We start from the raw sequence: 20,599 nt of genomic DNA on the forward strand, positions 1-20,599 counted from the left end.
TCTGATTCTCATTTATCCAAGATAACAGGGTATGAGGATAGCAGAGGTAAATGTCATCCACCAAAGGACTTTTCCGCCTTGACCGATTTGAAGCCCATAATCCTAGGAGGCAGTGGAGTTATGACATTTTATTGTTTGAAAAAGGTTAAGTGCCTGGTCCAAGAGGGTTAGTGACAAAACCAGGACAAAGGCAGGCTCCAAAGAAATCTCTATCCTAATGCTTCCCCAGATCTCATCTCAGAGGTGCTGTCAGGAAAACTGATCCTCTGAGTTGACTTCTGACTGTGCCAAGATAGATTCATTAAACCCTGACAAGATCAAGTAGAAAGACGGCAAGTGGGAAAAAGAAGCAACCACAGAAAAACCCTGGATGGGCTGCAAATTCTGCAATCTAATACCTAAATGACAGCTGGAATTTATTGTCCTTCAGGATTGGAGACAAGGATTTTTCCATTCAGTTTTTTTCTGTTTTACTAAGTGTTGTGTGTATATCAAAAACATAGTAATTGATGATGCTTTTACAATTTGTAAAGTACTAAATAACTTATATTTTCCACATCGCTTAATTCAGCTTTCCTTTTCTACCAGAGTTTCACCCAGAGTTTAAAGAGGAGAATATCACTGAAGAATATATTTTATTCCTGTGGTGTAACCTATGAAATAGTATCCAACATACCAAAGGTAAAGTATGTATTACTTTTTAAAAATATCAGAATGTGAGTATTGGAGAATGCGTTAAATCTCAAAACTTTTAAATAATTTTCTCACCACAGTTTTGAGAAAAATGTTGTTCAGGTAAAAGTATTCTAATTGCCTTCTTGTCTCTTTAGGCAACAGAGGAGATTGAGGACCGGGAGACTCTGGCTCTCCTGGCAGCGAGGAGTGAGAACGAAGGCACAGCAGATGGGGAGACATACATCGAGAAGTATACGCGAGGCGTGCTGCAGGTCGAGAACATTCTGAGCCTGGAGCGGCTCCGGCAGGCAAGTAACTGCAGCATCTGGACCAGAGGGTGAGATCACCAGCCTTCACCCCAAATGGACAAAGATGAATGTATTTCCCAAACACCTTCTCTCTCAATCTATCAGAGAAGAAAAACTTGAGTAGCCCTCTCATTAGACAAAATAGTTACTTTGACAGAATAGTAACACAAATTCAAATGACTACCTTTTATTGAATACTGCCTAAGTAATATTGATACATTATTTCATTTAATCTTCAAGATAACCCTGCAAGGTAAATACTGTCATAATTCCCATTTGTAAATGAAAAAATTGAGGCTGACACAAGTTAGCCAACCTGCCCAAGGTGACCCAGCTAAGAAGGGGTACAAAGTTGGATGTGAACCCAGAAAGCTTGACTCCGAAGCCCACGTGCTTAACCACATATTCTCTCCCTGATTTTTGGACCCAGATTAACTTCTGTGGCAAAAGCAGGATATTCAGGTGAAAATAATCCACTAGGTAGTGGAACTGCACAGGAGATGTCATTCGATCGAGGCAGTAGCCGAAGTTATGGAAACTGTGCTTTGAACAACAAGAGGACTAAGATTGGCGTTTGTCAGAAAAATCTTCCTTTAGTCCCACCTAAACTGCTGCACGAGTGAAACACAAGCAGCATAAAAGTTGACTGTAATTTTCCAAGTGAGATGTATAGTTAGTGGTATTTCATCCATGTTTTCTCTGCCCACCTATATAAAAATCCACAACATAAATGTCTTTAGTTCTGCAGTTTTCCTGGTTTTATTTATGAAAAATGTTTTTGATAAATTAAGCAAAAAAAAAAAAAGGATACAATACGATTACAGTTTTGTAAATATGGGGGGAGAGGGAGTGTAAGATTGAAATGATCTTTATTTCTATACTTTCTAAATCCTCCACATAAACATATATTACTTTTGTCGTCAGAGGAAGAAAAATAAATGTCCTTTTCAAATTTGCAGGCAGTCACAGTCAAAGAAGCGCTTTCCACCAAAGCTCGGCACCTGCGGCGAAGCCTCAGCACACCAAATGTTCATAATGTGAGCTCACCCGGGAGGGGCTGCCGCCCACGGGACGCTTCTCAGGGTTTGGGGTGCAGCAAGTCAGGGGACCTCCGGTCAGGGTTTACAGGTGGGGATAGAACATTCGGCACCAGTGTGGGCATCCCAAGGTGCCAAGGCTGCTCCTCTTTTCTAGCGAAGCTTACCAGAGAGCCGTTACATGTAACGTGCCTGAGCTTTTAGTGGAATCGTGCAAATTTCTCTCCATAAAGTTATGTCCTTGAAAGAAGTTTTTGAGATGTAAATTGAATGTAGTTGGTTTAAGGATGGTAGAGTCAGGTAGAGATCCTGCTGCCAGAGCTGCTGAGTGCTGCCCTTGAGTCTGTTTACATTCCCCGTTCTAGCTGCCCCAATGGATCTTACTGTGCTGCCCATCAGTGTGATAGGGCACCAGACTCCTCCGTAGAGACCCTTCCATAGTGCCTGGTCTTTATTTTGATTACCTTCCTCAACCGTTCCATCGAGGAAATCCAATTGACAGAAACTACGTCCAGTGGAGGGGAGCATTGCCATGGGAAGAAAGGACAGAGCAGTACGCGGACCGCTTCAAAGTAGTCTCTTTCCAGGAGCAGCAGAGAGAAAGTCAGATCCTCTCAAGGAAAACTGTTATTTGCCTTCCCATTCTCAAGAATTGTCAGATAATGATTAAAAACACAGTAAACATTTATGAAAGTTGTCTTACAGTAGTCCGAAAAGCAAATCCCTATAATCTCTTTCATACAGATTACTTCTTCTGACCACGGTTCAGTTCTTAAAATTGATAATAGGAGACTCATATAGTTGTAAATTGAAAAAAGTCTTCTAATTAATTTAGGCGTCAAAGAAGAGATCATAATGGAAATTAGGATATATTTAGAACTGAATGATAATAAAAAATGGTATGTATATCAGTAGTTGAGGGATGCCGTTAAAGTGGTACTTAGAGGGAAATCCTTAGCCCTAAGTTTCCTATTATTCCATTTATACTGCAGAATACTAGATGGTAGAGAAAATTAAAGAGCTAGAGCTATTGTTAGGAAATTTGTAGATCTTATAAATGTTATTAAAATATTAATTATATTAAAAATAATGAGGAAAACATATATCTTTAAAAGTAAGGAAAGACCACCTATGAAGAAGTATTCTACCCCCCCAAAAAAATTGAACCTAAGTCTGGTCAAGACTGTAGATCTAACTACTAATATTTACAGGGGACAGAGGAAAATGTTAAATGATACCACAGGGATTCATTTAACAAAATCCAGACTGTGGGAAACGTTACAGGAAAAAAATGATCTAGAGAAAAGGGAAAACTCATAAATTAAAAAAGACTTACAAGATATATCATCCAGTTGCAGTGTATTAACTATCTTGATCCTGATTCAAAATTAACTGTGATAATGTTTATAGACATTTGACCGCTAATGGGATATCTGATGCTATTTAGGAATCACTTAATTTTTTTAAAGATGTGATAATGGTATTATGGTTTTAAAAAGGGAGTAGGAATTTCTTATCTTTTAGAGATTCATAAAGAAATATTTATGGATAAAAAAATTTTAAGTTAGAAAAAGAAAATCAGAATATTTTTAAAGAGGGTAATGATAAATATTAGAGCAGAATTATAATAAATTCAAATAAATAAGGAAATAATAAATATTAGAAGGAGGGAAGGAGAAGGTCATACAGCCTTCAACTGTATGTGTGATATTTTATTTAGTTAGCTATGTTAAATATATAAACCACATTGATAAAACCATTCATCCCTTACAGGTCTCTTCTAGTCGACCAGACCTTTCTGGCTTTGACGATGATGATAAGGTGTGTACCCGTGGGCATGGCCAGGTTATTAGTAGAATCTAAGTCTGGTAAGTTAGAATATCTTCGTGTTTTTAAAATCTCTGGACTTCCCACCTTAACCTGATGCAGATAATTGTCTCTACATGTCCATTTCCAAGTTCAAACACTTGGTGTGAAATTGCTATGCACTCTGAGTGTTACATTATTACTTAACATGATACTTTCCATATCAGGATCATACGAAACATAATTGAATAAATATCTGTGTGTTTATGGGTCTAACTCTAAATGACTTAAGGTATTACGTCCACCATAGCAAAATCAAAATTATTTCAAATGGGGAAAATTAGGAACTTGAAATTAAGGACATTTTACAGCATTATCATATTCAAATATTTCTTTAACATATATTGTATGTAAATTACTATTCTAGGGACGGTAGATGATTCAAAAAGTATAAACACAGATTATGTCTTCAAGAAGTTTAAAATCTAATCCTTGGAGATAGACATCTCCTAAGAAGTTGAAGTAGGATTAACTAAGTTTATATGATATAAAGGAAGAGGTTTCTCCCTTTAGTATACTAGTATCTTATGCCAGCTTGGAACTTTTAAATCTCAAGTATATGTAGAGTAATCGTACCACCCAGTTTGCCTGGGGAAGTTCAAGCTTATGCCTACTACCCAGGAAAAATATCAGTGGAACTGTTTTACTCTCAAAAGTGTTGTTGTTTGGTCTTTAAATCATTTATTCACTCCAGGTATACCTTGGGTATGATAGCACTTGTCATATTGTTCAGTACTTTTCTACATGTTAGATCTATTTAATAATAAAAATAAATAAAGAAAAGCACATACTGCCATTAAAAAATAGAAAAAAAAACCCTCAAATCAGGCTTCATTTCTCTCTCTCTCTCTCTCTTTTTTTTTTTTTGGCACACTGCGTGGCACGTGGGATCTTAGTTCCCTGACCAGGCGTCGAACCCGTGTCCCCTGCATTGGGAGTGCAGAGTCTTAACCACTGGACCACCAGGGAAGTCCCCATTTCTCATTTTAGAGGGACTTAATTACGGTTAACCCATGTTTCTACCTTGTAGGGTTGGCCAGAGAACCAGTTAGACATGTCTGACTACAGCCCCAGTTACCAGGATGTATCGTGTTATGGAACTTTGCCCAGGGATTCACCTCGAAGGAGTAAAGAAGGTAGTGGTGAGATTTTTTTTCTGTGTTATTTCTTTATAATTTCTTAGGAAAGGCATGGGGGGAAATTTTTTTATAGATGACATATAATATGGTAGGAAGCTGAAATTCTAGTTTGCTAGATGATCCAAAACTGTCTTCTTGAATAGAACATATCCTGTTCACTTTTTTTTTTTTTTTGCTTTGTATCCATTATATCATCCAATTAATAATAGGCTTTTTGTGCAACACTTGTAATTTTCAAATCACATTTCATGTGTCATTTCCTGATTTTGAAGTCAATTTTGAGACACACATATCTTATTACATTATGGTTAGGTTTCATTCTTTACCAAAAGAATATCCACCTCCGTCATGTTTTTGTGCTGGAATCAAAGTATATTTTAGGAGAACATGTCTCTGGTCCCTAAGGAAATTTCAAAACTGATACCAGAAATGAATTTGATTGATGACAACATTATTACCTAAATATATATATATTATATTGCCCAATGCCCTGAAGGGAACAGCATTCTTAGGATATGTAAATCGGCTCTGTTACCTTACTTATCCCTTATATTTTACCTACTGTGTGCCATTGTACCAGTGAACTGAGGAGAAAATATAGAAGGAGAAAGAGAAGCCCAAAAAGGTAAGAAATGAGTAAAAGCAAGAAAGAAGAATTGTCCTTTAGTCATATGGAGCAGGGTGGCTTGAGGGAAATGTGACTTGCAAGAAGACTTACACAGGGCTCACTCATTGAGTATGTATGATAAAATGCCAAAATGCATGTGTAGGTTATAAGGGCTCTGAGAATTCAGAGAGATAGAAAATCAGCATGGGGGCTTCCCTGGTGGCGCAGTGGTTGGGAATCCGCCTGCCAGTGCAGGGGACACGGGTTCGAGCCCTGGTCCGGGAAGATCCCACATGCCGCGGAGCAGCTAAGCCCATGCGCCACAACTACTGAGCCTCTGCTCTAGAGCCCGTGAGCCACAACTGCTGAGCCCACGTGCCACAACTACTGAAGCCCGCATGCCTAGAGCCCATGCTCTGCAACAAGAGAAGCCCCCGCTCGCCGCAACTAGAGAAAGCCCTCGTGCAGCAACAAAGACCCAACGCAGCCATAAATAAATAAATAAATAAAAGTTAAAAAAAAAATCAGCATGAGTTGAAATTGGTCTGTTAACTGATGCTTGAGCTGGATCTTGAAAAGAAGGTAGAAAATTTGGTTTCTGATTTCTTTGCTGCTGTCCAGCCCTTTGATGACTCTTTGTAACTTTGTAGATATATCTGCATTTTTGCCTACCTCCGTTTTAATGCTCAGCCAAATACAGTCATCTCTGAGTATTCACGGGGGACTGGTTCCAGGAGCCCCTGCGTATACCAAAAAAACCCGAGACTATAGAGGGCCGACTGTATATTTATTGAAAAAAAGGAAAAGCAGAGAGAGCATTTCATTCAGAAAGCATAGCATGAGCAGCATATAAGTGGACCCACGCAGTTCAAACCTGAGATGTTCAAGGGTCAACTGTATTCACATACTAATCTCTTTGTTACGCCAGATACTCCTCTGGCTTGGTCACTGCCTCGCTTCCTGTGTGTTGGTTAAAGTGCTCTGTGCCTGTAAACCCATACCTTTTGTCTTCCCCAGGTTGTACGTCAGAGAATCCTCATGCCTTAACAGTCAGCCCTTTTAAAGCATTCTCACCTCAGCCGCCAAAGTTTTTCAAACCCCTAATGCCTGTAAAAGAAGAGCATAAGAAAAGGATGGCGCTTGAAGCAAGGCCTCTTCTAAGCCAGGAGGTAAATGCTTGACTTGTCTGTACCACGTACAATAGAATGGACGCGTTATGCCTGTGGAGAAGGAACACTTTGCGTTAACAAAGTCAGATGCCACATGTTGACATGTATGGGTTGTCACTCCATGGTTCCTGTTCTGGAGTAAATATCTCTTTCTCAAGCACACAGGGTCATGGTAGAGTTTGTTTGTTGTTACTGCTGTTGTTTTCTTTGTGTTTATGGCTTTTTTCAGAGTATTTATTTCAAGTGAGAAAGAGATGTCCCTTAGGTGTTTTGAAAATATGAAAGGCATTTTTTTTTGATTTGATAAATTTGGTTATGCTATTTGCCATAGAATTTGTGTAGTCTTGTCAGATTTCATCAGTAGTTTAACTCAAGCCTGCACAGTTGTTGGCTGTATGTACTACTCACACATAATACAAGTGTTTGCATTGCTTTTCTAACGTGCACGTACTTAATGTGTATGTCGGCTGTCATTGTCTTCTGTGTGTGATGCATCTGTGTGTCTTAACCTTTGCAGAGCATGTCTCCACCTCAGGCACATAACCCTGGCTGCATTGTGCCCTCGGGAAGCAATGGCAGCAGCATGCCTGTAGAACACAATAGCAAACGTGAGAAGAAGATTGTAAGTCCTGGAACCATTTCTGTCATATTGCCTGGTGGTGGGTTTAAGGCCCTTTCACAGACAGTCATCCAAATACTTCAGAAGAAATTAAGATCTGTATTGAGTCTTGGCTTTTTTTTTTAAATCATGTGATCATTGGTAATGAAATTTTGCATGGACGTGGCCGTGACCTGTGATTTTTCCAAGTGTTCCTTCTATTTATTTACTTATTATTATTTTGCTTAGTATAAATTTGCTTAGGAAAAGGAAAAAGCCACTTTTAATGATTCTCATCTTTAAAAAGCATAACACAGAGATCACTTTAACTAATATTGAATCTTTCTAATGAGCCTGTACATATTGCCCAGATTCTGAAGTTAATCTACCTAGAGGAATTGCACTTACTTGGAGTAAGTATTCTTTCGTTTAGCTGTGGGTGTTTGAGAGCTTTTTTTGTGTTGCCTGATGCTATTGTCAAGATTATCCTGTAGTTTGTAGCCTCTCCACCATCCATCACTGCCCATCCTCATCATCTGTACCTCTCAGGTAGCCTCTTTTAATTTGCTGGCAAAATAGATTCCAACTCCCTCGGTGTCAGTCCTGCTTTCAGGAGGGCTTACCTGTATTTTACCACTGGTAGGTTGAAACCCTACCTGAAAAACCTCATTCCCTAGCACTTGGTTTTCACATTTCAAATTGGAGAAATAGTTTTTAAAACACTATGTACCAGGCACTTGGGATCATAAGCGATACCTCAGTTTAAAAATGCAAGTGTATATTCTCATGCCTGGAAAGAATTCTCTAATTCTGTGTCTCAGCTTTCACTCTCCTGTGGTTTCCTAGGCTTTGGATGCAGCTTGGAGCTGGAGGGGGCTGCTTGATGTTCACATCTGCATGCGGTCTGCTCTGTGGGCAGAGTGTGGGCCCTTTCCTTTCCCAGCTGCACCATGTCAGACTCATTCCAAAGGGTCATCAGCATGAGGTCTTTTAACCTCTAGGTTCTAGAATATGCTACAAACGCACACTGTGTGAAGCTGACTAGAACTTGACCCGGACATGTAGCAGGCCAGGCTCCTGCAGGCTTGGAGCACTAGGGGATCTTAAGAAATGACCTTCTCACTCTTCCTGGCCATTGAGGAAAGAAGGAAAGTCATCATTTTCCCCTCCCCTCTGTCCCTTTCCCCGCCCACTGTCTCTGTGTCCTCCCTGTCCTTCTATCCCAAAGTCCCCTCCCCCCCCCAGTCCCTGCTGGAGAAGAGCCTGCACGCCAGGCACAGCTGCTCCTCGTCCCTCCCAGTCTTAGTGAGCTCTTCAGTCACATACTTGACCTCCCCCTGCTTAATTAATAAAGGCTGCAGCATGGGCTAAAAAGGCCAGGTGGCTAATTTATTACGCCTTCCATTCTCCGGCTGGTTGGTTCTGTCTGTCTATTGACGTGGTACCCATCACCATGCTGCACGGGCACTAAATTTTAACGTATTTTAACAATACATTTTGGTAGAGCACACCATCAAGGGACTGCTGGATGGCCCTTCTGGGGCCGTCCAGCAGCTAGTTTCACTGTTCACAATTTACTTTATAGTTATTTTCTTTACTTTCCTTTTATTATTTTAAAATAAAACCCATCTCGGGACTTTTAGCTAGCAGAGGGTAGAATGGAACCAGATTCTCTTGACCCAGGAAGTTTTGAGCAGCAGTTAGATTCTGTGTGATCAGACACACCATGAAACCCACTAAGCAGGGTTTGATGGAACCATTTTTCTTGCTGGGATCTTACTTGAGAGACCTGCCTCTACTCTCCTTAGACATCTAGCTCACTGCACACTCTTCATCTCTGAAACTATTGAACAGTTTGATTTATTTCAGATAGCAGCTTTTCCAGGATGTTTTGGTAGATGATAAGAATATTACTTGCTTGATCTGAGGTTCTAGTCTCTCTTTTGGAAGATTTCATTTTATTTCTCTTCTTACAAATGGATATAAACTGCTTTATTCCTGTGTTCCCTATTCACTTTCTTTCCTTTTCCACTCTTGGAAAATTAGAGGGCGAATCAGTGGTTCAGTCTGATCAAAGGAGTTTGCAGTCATTTTTGAGAAGCAATATTGGGACATTGTTCCTTTTATTTTTCAAGCCCACCTAGTTACCAAAGAAACCTGTCGTTTAACATAAAATATAGTAAATATAGCTGTGCTTAATTTTTTTTTTTTTTTTTTGGCTTAAAACTGCGTACATTTATTCTCATGTAGCTCTGGGGCAGATGTCTGAAAAGAGTCTTTTTTTATTTTTTCCTTTGTTGTCTCATCAATTTGGGAAGATAGACAAATGTACTTTGTGTCTTCTGTGAATAAGATAAAAGCAACAGTATGCCTTTGGAGTCTCTCTTTTTAAGTCATTATGCAGACAGAAGAGCAGAAAGAAGGTCAATTCTCCCTCTCTTGGGTCTTGCATAGACAGCATATGGTTTTTGTCTCTCGTTTTACAGAAGAGGAAACACGAGACTTGTTGAGTGATTTGCCCAAGGTCTCACACTTAACGAGAGCATCAGAACAAAAACCCCATCCCTCGGCAGAATTGGGCTGACTCCAGGGGCTCCCAGAGATAGTGCAGTTTCATCACCTGCTGCTGCTGTTTCTTAAAAGGGGCTGCCCTCCCCTTAGTACCATGGACAGAAGTACTGGGGACCCTTGGCTGATGGAGTCTTTCTGAAAACAGACCATCTCTCTGAGGGACAGCTGATTAGAGCGGGAGTGAAAATGACTTTAATCAGGTGAAAGTCACACAGAAGGTCACTGTTTTTTTTAATTTTTTTTTAATTTATTTATTTTATTTTTGGCTGCGTTGGGTCTGCATTGCTGTGCACGGGCTTTCTCTAGTTGTGGCGAGCGGGGGCTGCTCTTCATTGCGGAGTGCAGGCTTCTCATCACGGTGGCTTTTCTTGTTGCAGAGCATGGGTTCTAGGCGCGCGGGCTTCAGTAGTTGTGGTGTGCGGGCTCAGTAGTTGTGGCTCACGGGCTTAGTTGCTCCACAGCATGTGGGATCTTCCTGGAACAGGGCTTGAGCCCGTGTCCCCTGCATTGGCAGGAGGACTTTTAACCACTGCGCCACCAGGGAAGTCCAGAAGGTCACTGTTTTAATGTGGGTTTTGATTCCTTCTTAAAATCAAGGTGTTTTGTCTATAGGTAAATATCAGCTGCATAAACTAAATCTCAAAAATCAAATCGTGAATATTGTAGCTGTAGAGAAGCTTGAGAACTTGACTCCATGTCCCACTTTTAGGAAGAGTTTTCATTCTTTTTGTCCTTAAGACACAGTAGGAAGGTTCTTAGTTTAGTCTCCTTTAAAGTAAAATGATAAATACTGTTTCTGGTATAAAATGTTTAATACATAAAATAGATAAACAGCAAGGTCCTACTGTATAGCACAGGGAACTATATTCAATACCTTGGGATAACCTATAATGGAAAAGAATCTGAAAAAGAGTATATACTGTATAACTGAATCACTTTGCTGTACAACAGAAACTAACACAACGTTGTAAATCAACTACACTTCAATTAAAAAATAAATAAAATGGGGCTTCCCTGGTGGGACAGTGGTTGAGAATCCACCTGCCAGTGCAGGGGACACGGGTTCAAGTACTGGTCCAGGAAGATCCCACATGCCGCAGAACAACTAAGCCCATGCGCCACAACTACTGAGCATGTGCTCTAGACCTCGCGAGCCACAACTACTGAAGCCCGTGTGCCTAGAGCCCGGGCTCCGCAACAAGAGAAGCCACCGCAATGAGAAGACCACGCACCGCAACAAAGAGTAGCCCCCGCTCGCCGTGCACAGCAATGAAGACCCAACACAGCCAAAAATAAATAAATAAATAAATTTAATAAAAAAGAAGAAAAACATTTTTAATAAATAAATAAATAAAATGTACAGAACCAAGAGATACTGTCTCCCCCCATCCCCCCCAAAAAAGTCTATCTAACCAAGTTCCCTTAAAATACAATTTAAGCCAATTAAGTCCTCTTTTCTCCTTGGAAGGCATAACTTCATAAACTTTCCATCTCCGTTTACATGTTGGAGAATGATTCATCTCTACTCAGTTTTCTTTCTTCTAGAACTAGTTGTCCCCACTCCTTTAGCCTTTCTCTTTAGGTCACTCCCCTAACCCTAACCCCACCCCAAGTGCATAACTAGGTACTGATCCCTATTTGTTTTTGTAGACTCTTCAGTTTTACTAAGGTCATTCTAATTATTTAGGAATGATTGTTTATCTTTGTGATTTTAATAAGTGTATACCTATTTCTACACATTAAACTCATGCTTGAACATTTCACTCAGCAAAATTGTATTTTAGGATGACAGACCTTTCCTCAGTGTTAGGAAGAAATAACTTCAGGCATAAAAAGAGGCCCCAAATTATAAATTCTCATCTTCAAATTTGGTTTTCCTTGCAACAGCTAACTTTTTAGTAATTAATTGCATCAGAGACTCTTGGACTTGGGGATTATGTTTCTTTGCCAGCTTAAATTAGAAGGAAATATAAGAGAAACATACACTTGAAATCCAATTTTGAGTCTAAACAAGTCAGGTAGAGAATCTAGAAAATATAGCACAGGTTACTGAGTCCGACAATTCTGTCCAAGTTTTGCTCCTTTACTACACATTTCCTCCCAACATTAGGGAGAGATCTCTCTACCCCACCCCCTTTTTAACAGTGCTATTTAATTAGAATGCAGCTAAAGATAAGACAGAGAGGTTAGTGTTGCCAAAAATTTTGTTTTGCTGATTTCTGGAATTTTATCACTGATATTTGATAGTCACCTTTGATTAATAGACAAGGAATTAAGACTACTGATGCTTTTAAATAATTTATATTCAAGCTATTTTAAAATCTAAAAAGAGTATTAAGCTATTTTTTAGGTATTTAGCATCTTACGAGATAGAAAATATTGCTATAAAATTCAGCAGGTGAAATTTATGTTCATTTGTAAACTCCCATCTGCTCTGTCCGTGGACCGTGCTCTTCCTCACCCTCCCCACCCTTCTCTCTTCCTCACCTCTTCTCTCTCTTTTTGTCTCTCTTGAAATGAGTAAGGTTAATGTTTTGGTTCCAGGTCTTTACAGTTACTCTGTTGTTATACTGATGGCAATTTCATCCACCCAGCAGTGCCCAGGGTTATCCTTAGAGCAAGGACCACAGTCGTAACTCCCCAAGGGTAGGGACCATGCCTGTCTTTGCTCAGCATTGGTATTCCCAGTTCTTAGGACAATGACTGGCATGTAGAGGATGCTTGATGAATATTGTTGAATGAAAGTCACGTTTTAAAAGAGAAAAGGAATAGTTGCAATGTCATCAGACGTATATGAGGTTAATCAGAAATGACTAGATAGTAATATCATTTATTTTTATTTGAAAATAAAATGCCCATGTGTTTTATATTGTTTTCTACCAAATTTAAAAGAATCATTCACTCAGGGAGAGAGATTGGAAGATGATAACAGCCACTCTTGCATATTTACCAATCTTTATAAACAGAATCCTAAAGCTATTTGACAAAAGAGATTTTCATTTAACTCTCACTATCTTCCTCACTTTCTAGTCAAATCCTCTTCCATGCTTCTCAAAAATACTAGAAAATAGTAATTGTCAGATTGATTTAGTATTTTACAGACTTACAATATTTAGTGTAATACTGAGAATGGATGTTGAAATCGTGTTCTTTTCCCTTTCGCCGTTGGGGTGTCTTTATATACGGCCCTTCCTCCCCATAAAATAGCTCAGAAACGTTTTGCAAATCATCGTATTTATCTGCACTTTGCTCCCCAAGGTGAGGATTGTAAGAACATATGAAACAGCAGCTCTTCTCTGCCTCTGGCTGTCCCTCTACTCATTTAATTAGAAATGAGAACATCTCCAACTGAAAACTAATCATGAGGAACTAATTAAAAGTCTACTACACTTCCTTCCATCCTTTCCCTTAAACCAGGGGAGGAAAGGTTTCTAATTATTAGTGAGTGAGCACAGAAGAAATAAATCTCTTCATCTTGGATGGTAATGGGTTCATGCTCACAGATCTCTGAGGATAATGTACCTTTGTCCACAACAGGTGACAAGATTTAACCAAACTCAGAAAACAAAAACAAAAAACACTAAACACGTGAAGGTGAATGCCTTTAACAGTAAAGTGTTTACAACCTGTCTCAACAATGCAATTGCTATGAGGAGCTTGTGGCTGACTTTTGCTTCATTTCTGTAGGACTCTGAGGAGGAGGAAAACGATCTAGAAGCTCTTAACCGGAAGCTGGTAAGTTCACAGCCTTACGTACCTGTGGAGTTTGCCGACTTCAGCGTTTACAATGCCAGCTTGGAGAACAGAGAGTGGTTTTCTTCTAAAGTGGATTTGACGAACTCAAAGGTCCTGGAGAAAGAAGTGTCCTGCAGCCCCACCACCAGCAGCATCACCAGTGGCTACTTTTCCCACAGTGCCTCCAATGCCACCCTGTCTGACATGGTGGTCCCTTCTAGTGACAGCTCGGATCACCTGGCCCTTCCGACAAAGGATGCAGACACCAGTGAGCATCCCGGAGCGTCACTTGTGCATGACTTCAGACCATCCTCAAACAAAGAGTTGACAGAACTAGAAAGAGGCCTGGTGAAGGATAAGATAACTGTGGTGCCACTCAAGGAAAACAGTGCCTTAGCCAAAGGGAGCCCATCATCCCAAAGCTTCCCTGAGAAGAACTCCAAAACCCACTGTAGGACCAGCTCATGTTCAGAGCAAGATGCCTGCTCCAGCAAAAGTGGCCAGCCGGCCAGGGAGTTCTGCCCCAGGGAGGTGACCATAGAACACACCACAAACATCCTCGAGGACCATTCTTTCACAGAGTTTATGGGTGTGTCAGATGGGAAAGATTTTGATGGTTTGACAGATCCTTCTGCTGGAGAACTTTCGAGTAGGAGGAACCTACCAAATACAACGGACAGTAAGAGTGTCTCAGATGGGCCACAGGACCCTGGCCAGCTGTGTTCCTCGGCAGAGAATGACCAGGTGATAAATTCCAGGGGCAGTCTTTCGGGTCCTGTGCTATCAGTGAGCGCACCTAATTGTGCCCCAACTGCCAGAGGCCCTTCATCACAGTGACTTTAGTAGGAGAGGTTCATTCAGATGTTTCTGACAGGGACGATGGGCCCACTTGGGGACCAAGTTCACATGCTGCCCAGCTGGCTGGCTATGGCGGAGCAAGTCTGCATTCATAGTTTCCGAGTAGGGTTATGACATATGTAGGACCAGCATATGGGTTCATGTTGAATTAAGTGTTCACCTCGATAAGGATCAGTCAGTCTCGTGTTCACTCCCCGAGATGTTTAATTACGGGCTCTCCCAAGGTATCCTGGTAGCATCTACCATATTTCATCACATCTGTGATTTCTTTGATTATTAGATACGCTATTATTTTATGTATCATTAAAGCAAATACTTCCAATTAAACTATATCATATCAGCAGTTTCAGAGACGTTAAAAAGCACGGGGTGGTGGTGGGGGAGAGATGCATCACAGATTTGATAAAATACAGCCATTTGGTGCCCATAGGATAAAAAATGCTTTGGGGAAGCATAGGTGAATTCCCTGAGCAATTTAAGTGTGGGCTTTGGAAGTTACCCAGGTTGGTTTATTATAGTGTTTAATTTTCGTACTGGAACAAAATGGGTTTTTGCTAATATTCCTAAGGAAAATAGTGAATTATATAATTAAGAGTACCACCATCTCTTCCCATTCAGGGTCACTGTTTTGATCCCACACCCCAGCCATAGCTGTGTAAGGGGTATGGGAGCACCAGTCTTAGCAAAACAAAGAGCTGACAGAGTTAGAAAGCAGCTCAGTGAAGGAGCAGATAATCAGGGTGCCCGTCTGTCTCTCTGTTTTACTGAGGAAGTTATCATCCCAGTTTGCTGGCTTCTTCCCCCAAGTCTTCCATACTAGCCCTTAAAATTTCAGTGTGTGGTCATTTATACCGCATATTCGTAAATAAACTGCAAAAAACAAATAGTGGGGTCTCTTACAACTCAGAAAAGACTTCTTTCCCCAACATAAGAATAAAATAAAGTTACTCATTACTGTTCTTGCAAGCTAAACAGTCATTTGTTTAAAAGTCTTCAGCTTCCTTTACACTGATTTTAAGCAGAATCTGCTTTGCTGGCCTACATCAGCTTTTTAGTCCTTCTTCCAAGAAGTCCAGGAAGAATGTGGTCCAGGGGTTAATTCTTCACCCTGGAACAGTGCTTCTCAAACCTAAATGTGCAATAGACTCACTGGGGGGTGTTGGGAGAAGATGCCTCTTAAAAATACAAATTCCCAGGAGTCGCTGCCCCGCACACCTAAGGTTTTGCTTCAGTCCCCGGTGGAGCGGGGTGAGGGGTGGTGTGGGGATAAGGTTTTCACAAACCCCCCTGCTGAAGGGATACAGGGTAGGGTGTCTGAGGGCTGCCCTGTTAGAAGCACGGCCCGCAGAAGGGGGAAGAGGGGCAGCAAACTCCCCCTCACCCCCGCCTTGTTTCATCGCCTGGATTATTTAGAACCCAGTAACAGGAACACTACCTGATTTTTGCTTTCGAAAGGTTCCAGAATAGAATAGTGTGTCCCTGCCAAAGGTCTTGGTTTAAAAGTGGAATTTACAAAGACATTTGTTGTATCAGGGTAATGTGGGACTATGGTGAGTTTTTTCTTTTTTAGAAAATTGCTTTAGTATTTTTGTTATCTTGGTTTTAATTTGTTTTGACAGTGTTAAAGTCTGAGGACTTTTTAAGCACTCAGGTTTGACTTTTGTTCTCACCCTGGTATGACTTAGAGTGTAGACCCAGGAATAACACTTTTTTTACTTTAACTTTAGGTCTTGCTGTCTGTCATTACTTTTCTTAGAATCTTCAGCCTTGGAGCTAGGTTCACCCCTTGTGTCGAGTACGTTCTAGAACTGGATCCTGTAGTCAGCCAGATCCTGCAGGTCCCTCTAGGAAGAGCCCCTCGTGGGGGATGGTCTCCGTGGGTGGGGAGGGCGGGGACAGGAGCTTGCACTCACCAGCCTCTGTGTTCCAGGGGAGCACGACCGCTCCGTGAGAGGCAGCAAGCCAGAGCACCAGCCCATCTTTAAAACATGCTGCGGCCCAGCCGGACCTCACACCAGCGCAGAGAAGCCGTGGCTTCTGGGGCCACCTCCTTTCCCCTCCCGAGCCGGCAGAAGCCGCGCTTGGTCACTCGGCTGAATCGGCAGCCTCTGCTTTCTTCCGGAGAACCGAAAATCCTGGCTTAATGAAGTGGCAGTATTTTTGTGTGCACTCACTACACACCCACCCTGTGTAGAAACCTCCACAGATTCAAACAAACTTTATTCTTGTACAATTTTAATCAATTCTTACTGTAGAATCTGGAGTCAATGCTCTAATTTTTTTTATAAATAGTATATGTTATGTATATGAAATGGTATCTATAGTATGTCTGGAGACAGACAAGTCTGCACACTAAAATGGGGAGAAAAGTGATTTGTAGAAAATCGGAAGGTACTGGACTTCGTTACAAAGCAGCTTGGGCGATCTCTCAGAACAGGAGCAGATGAAAAAGATTGTGTTGCCTAAGAATGAGTTGTAAATCCCTCTTTGCAGCAAAGGTTACAGAATGCCGTTCTTTATAACCAAAGAACTTACATAAGACTGAATGTTTTTGCTGTCCACTCTTGTTTTATGTGCACATACGTGTTTGACTGCAAGTTTGGTGCCATACGCCCCTTGGCTCCCAGGCCACGTGCTGCCGTTCTCTGTCCCGTTTCGTAAGCACACTGAAAAATCTCACGGCCCCGTTCTTTGGTCTTCCACCTGGCGCACCGCCTGCTGACTTGCCGTGGAATTGGAACCGTTGACAGTGACTGGGGCTCTGCCCCCAGCGTTTCTGGTCCCTCGGTCCAGGCCAGCCAGACAGGCGGGATGCAGAGAGCGGTCTTACTGTAAGAAAACACAGGGACAAACCAAGAGTTGGGTTGCGGGGAGCGGGTGTTGATTTTCGTCTCTTTGTGGTTTTGTTTGGGGTTGGTAGGTTTTGTGGTGGTGTGGTTTTGCCATTGTTATTTTACTTCAATTTTGGAAAATGCTGAAGGGATGGAACGAGCTGTAAAGTTCACAGGCGCCCACTTCACCGCGTTCGCAGGAGATCATTGAATACAGATGACCCTGCTGTCCGTGTCTTCATTTGTAAAATTCTCTTACCGATGGAGACTCTGAAGGATTACGTGTGTGGAAGCTTTTACAAAAGTACTTTCTGTACCTGTTGTGTAGATGCCTGTACAGTTGGCCCGGATGTACAGCGATAAATGTGTCGTGGGAGCGAGAGAGTGTGTACAGCCTGCTGTACCTTTTCCCTTTTAAGTTCCTAGCGTCAGTAAGTGAGTAAGATATTGGAGATTTTAATGCAAAGCTGCTGTTCGTGATGTTTGTGTATAGTGAGCTGACTGTAGTATTTTACTATTGTCTGTTTAAAACAAAGAAAAACTGTAATTTATGTCCCTTTCAACTTTATTGTATTTAATTGGTACAGACTGTGTGTGTGTGTGTGTGTTTTAGAATACAGACTGTCTAATTCCGATTTTAAAACATCTGTTGTTTGTCTTTAATTACTCTGCCACTAGTTTCAGATCAATTTTCCATATTTGTTTGTGTGTCCCTGTAGCTTAAACAATAATAGTAACAGCGAACATTCACTGAGGGTTTAACTGTGTACCAGGCACTGTTCCCAACTTTTGATACCGATCTCGCTTAATCCTCACAGCAGCGGATGCCATAGGTTCTGTTGTTATTAAGCGTTGGACGAAAGGAAAAGGGAGGTGGAGAGGTTGGTGACAGGGAGCAGGAGGCAGAGCCAGGGTTCAGCCCACGCTTCCATCAGTGTCTCCCGGTGTTCTGTCTGGTGACGTGTCACGGGGGGATAGGCCTCGTAAGGGAGGACCGGGCGCCTTCAGAGAGCAGAAGGCGGTGGTGAGTGTCCCAAGTCCAGACTGACTGACATTAGCGGGGAGCATCTGCAGCAGACAGGCCGATGTGGGTCACACATGGTCACGGCGATCAAGCACTTCTTTAGAGGAAGCAGCAGGGCCTGCCACCCTGGAAACAGTGGCTTAAGGTAGCTTAATGTGAAAGAGTTATCTAAAAATGGTTTTCCAGAATCTTCTCAGAAAAGATTCACAAGAGCCTTTCTGATGTGGTCAGGAACTAGGTCTAGCCTGTTCTCGACAGAGAGTGACTTTACATAGACTTCCAGGAAAACGTAGGTGGGGGGAAAACCCGAAGTATTTGAATTTTATGGAATGGGAGTTGGGGCAGGAAAGCAGCTATTTAATGTTTAAATAAATCATGACAACCACAAATACAGTTTAAGACAAAATGAGCAAATTGTCATTCCCTTTACTAGTATGAGATCAGTGGTATTTGGTCATGGACGTTGTCATTTGTCATTGACTATGGGAGAGCACACTGATTTTAGAACATACTGGATAGTTAAATATAGGCGTGTGTTTACCAGTTAATTTCCAAAGTACGGTATTACTGCTGTCATCACATTTGTCTATCATTATTTGGACACACAGTTTATCATAGCAAAAATTTAGCCCTGTGTTTCTAGGGTACCAACTTAGGGGAAGAATAACTGTTCATAAAAAACACCTTCAGGGTAGGTAAGGGCCAGATACGATCTTCCAAAAATCCTTCTCTAGCCAATACTTATTTTGAAAGTTACAATATTCAAGCTTTAGAACTATGTTGGGGAAAAAAAAGATAACTAATTACACGATTCATCTTTATTTTTAAAAAGTAAAGCTTTCCGGTCATGTAAATTTGAAAAGTCTTGAAAGAAGATGTAATTGAATAAGAGTTCTTGCTTTCTTTTCTAGACCAAGAGCTAAAAGTAGAAAAGGATGCCACCAGTACACAACCACGTAGAGAGGTTTTTGTATTCAGCCTTGAACTTACTGCACTAACACTAGCACAGGTGTCTTTCTGTAATATTGAGCCTACCTCCTAAATTAAAAAACAACAACAGGAAGTCAGTCTGTAATTTGTAGCAGTTTGTCTCAGGTTTTCTCCTCACCTGGGGGAAAGGCAGTCTGTTCTCATGCCCAGACATCTGGGGGTGGACGGCATCCTGCTGGCGGGGGAACCTGGAATATGTAAGACTCCTCGAGAATGCCAGGAGACGAGTTCTCCCCTTTAATACATTATGAACTGGAGCTGACAGGAGTGGAAAAATCCCAGAGTCTTCTATTTAACCTGCTTGTCATCTGTTTCTAATCCCCTGAGCTGAGGGGAAAGATAATTGTAGATTTGAGGGCCACTTAATGGTCCTTTTTTTTTCTCGGACACTGTGAGTTGATTTAAGTTGAAATAAAACTCAGTCTTCATCTTTCTCATGTTCTGGATCACACACTCACCGCTGTGTATTTTTGGAAAAACAAGTTATTCTCTCCTTTGTGAGGGGTGCCTGTATCGTTGCATTCAGTTCTTAGAAGACTGTAGCTCGAGAAGATGCTTGGGGTGCCTCTGTCACTGTAATATGAGCCCCGTTGGCAACAGCCGCCATCTTGGAGCTTATTATTGTAGGTTTCTCTTTGCCAGATTGTGTCCCTGAGAAAGGAATTCTCGAATCTTTGTGGGACCCTATTTATGAAGACATTGAGAGGCTGATTAATAGAACAATGAATGTTTCACAAAGAAAAAGGTAAGTTAGAACTGGAGTCTGTGGAAGAAGATCAACTCAGAGAGGGGAAAAACGCCCAGTTTGGTTTGGGGAAGAGTAGTACAAACCAACTTGACCCTTTCACGATACCTCAAACACTTGTACCTATTTACATTTTAAAACCAGAAGACACTGGTGTTTATAATAACTTTATCTGCCTGAACCAAATCATATAGAGATGTTCTTAGGTTTCTTTGTTATTGTTTGTCTTTTCTTAGTCTAGCGTGCCACACCTTCATGTAATTGATTAGTCACACTTGTTGAATCAGCATAATCTTTACCAAGCATATGGTTAACCACAAGTAAGCCACTTAGAAACAAGCTACTTAGAAACACCAGAGTTAAAATACTTAGTCACAGCATCAGCCAAGAAAAGAGCAATTCACCGAAAATGATGATTTAATATCTAACCTCAGTACCACTGGCAT

General features: G+C 41.2%; 1 protein-coding gene across 1 annotated transcript in view; it reads left to right on the forward strand.

Annotated features, from left to right (window-relative positions):
• KIF13A (kinesin family member 13A) overlaps positions 1-16,284 on the forward strand; it is a 215,116-nt gene extending 198,832 nt beyond the window's left edge. The window contains 9 exon segments of the mRNA XM_082346312.1: positions 589-681; positions 831-987; positions 1,947-2,020; positions 3,794-3,841; positions 4,917-5,022; positions 6,650-6,801; positions 7,319-7,423; positions 13,658-14,455; positions 14,457-16,284. Of these exon segments, the coding sequence (XP_082202438.1) occupies positions 589-681; positions 831-987; positions 1,947-2,020; positions 3,794-3,841; positions 4,917-5,022; positions 6,650-6,801; positions 7,319-7,423; positions 13,658-14,455; positions 14,457-14,495 (1,572 nt within the window). The 3' untranslated portion in view covers positions 14,496-16,284.
• The last annotated feature ends 4,315 nt before the right edge of the window (positions 16,285-20,599 follow it).

Source organism: Balaenoptera borealis (assembly GCF_965194805.1).
Source record: "Balaenoptera borealis genome assembly, chromosome: 12".
NCBI lineage: Eukaryota > Metazoa > Chordata > Mammalia > Artiodactyla > Balaenopteridae > Balaenoptera > Balaenoptera borealis.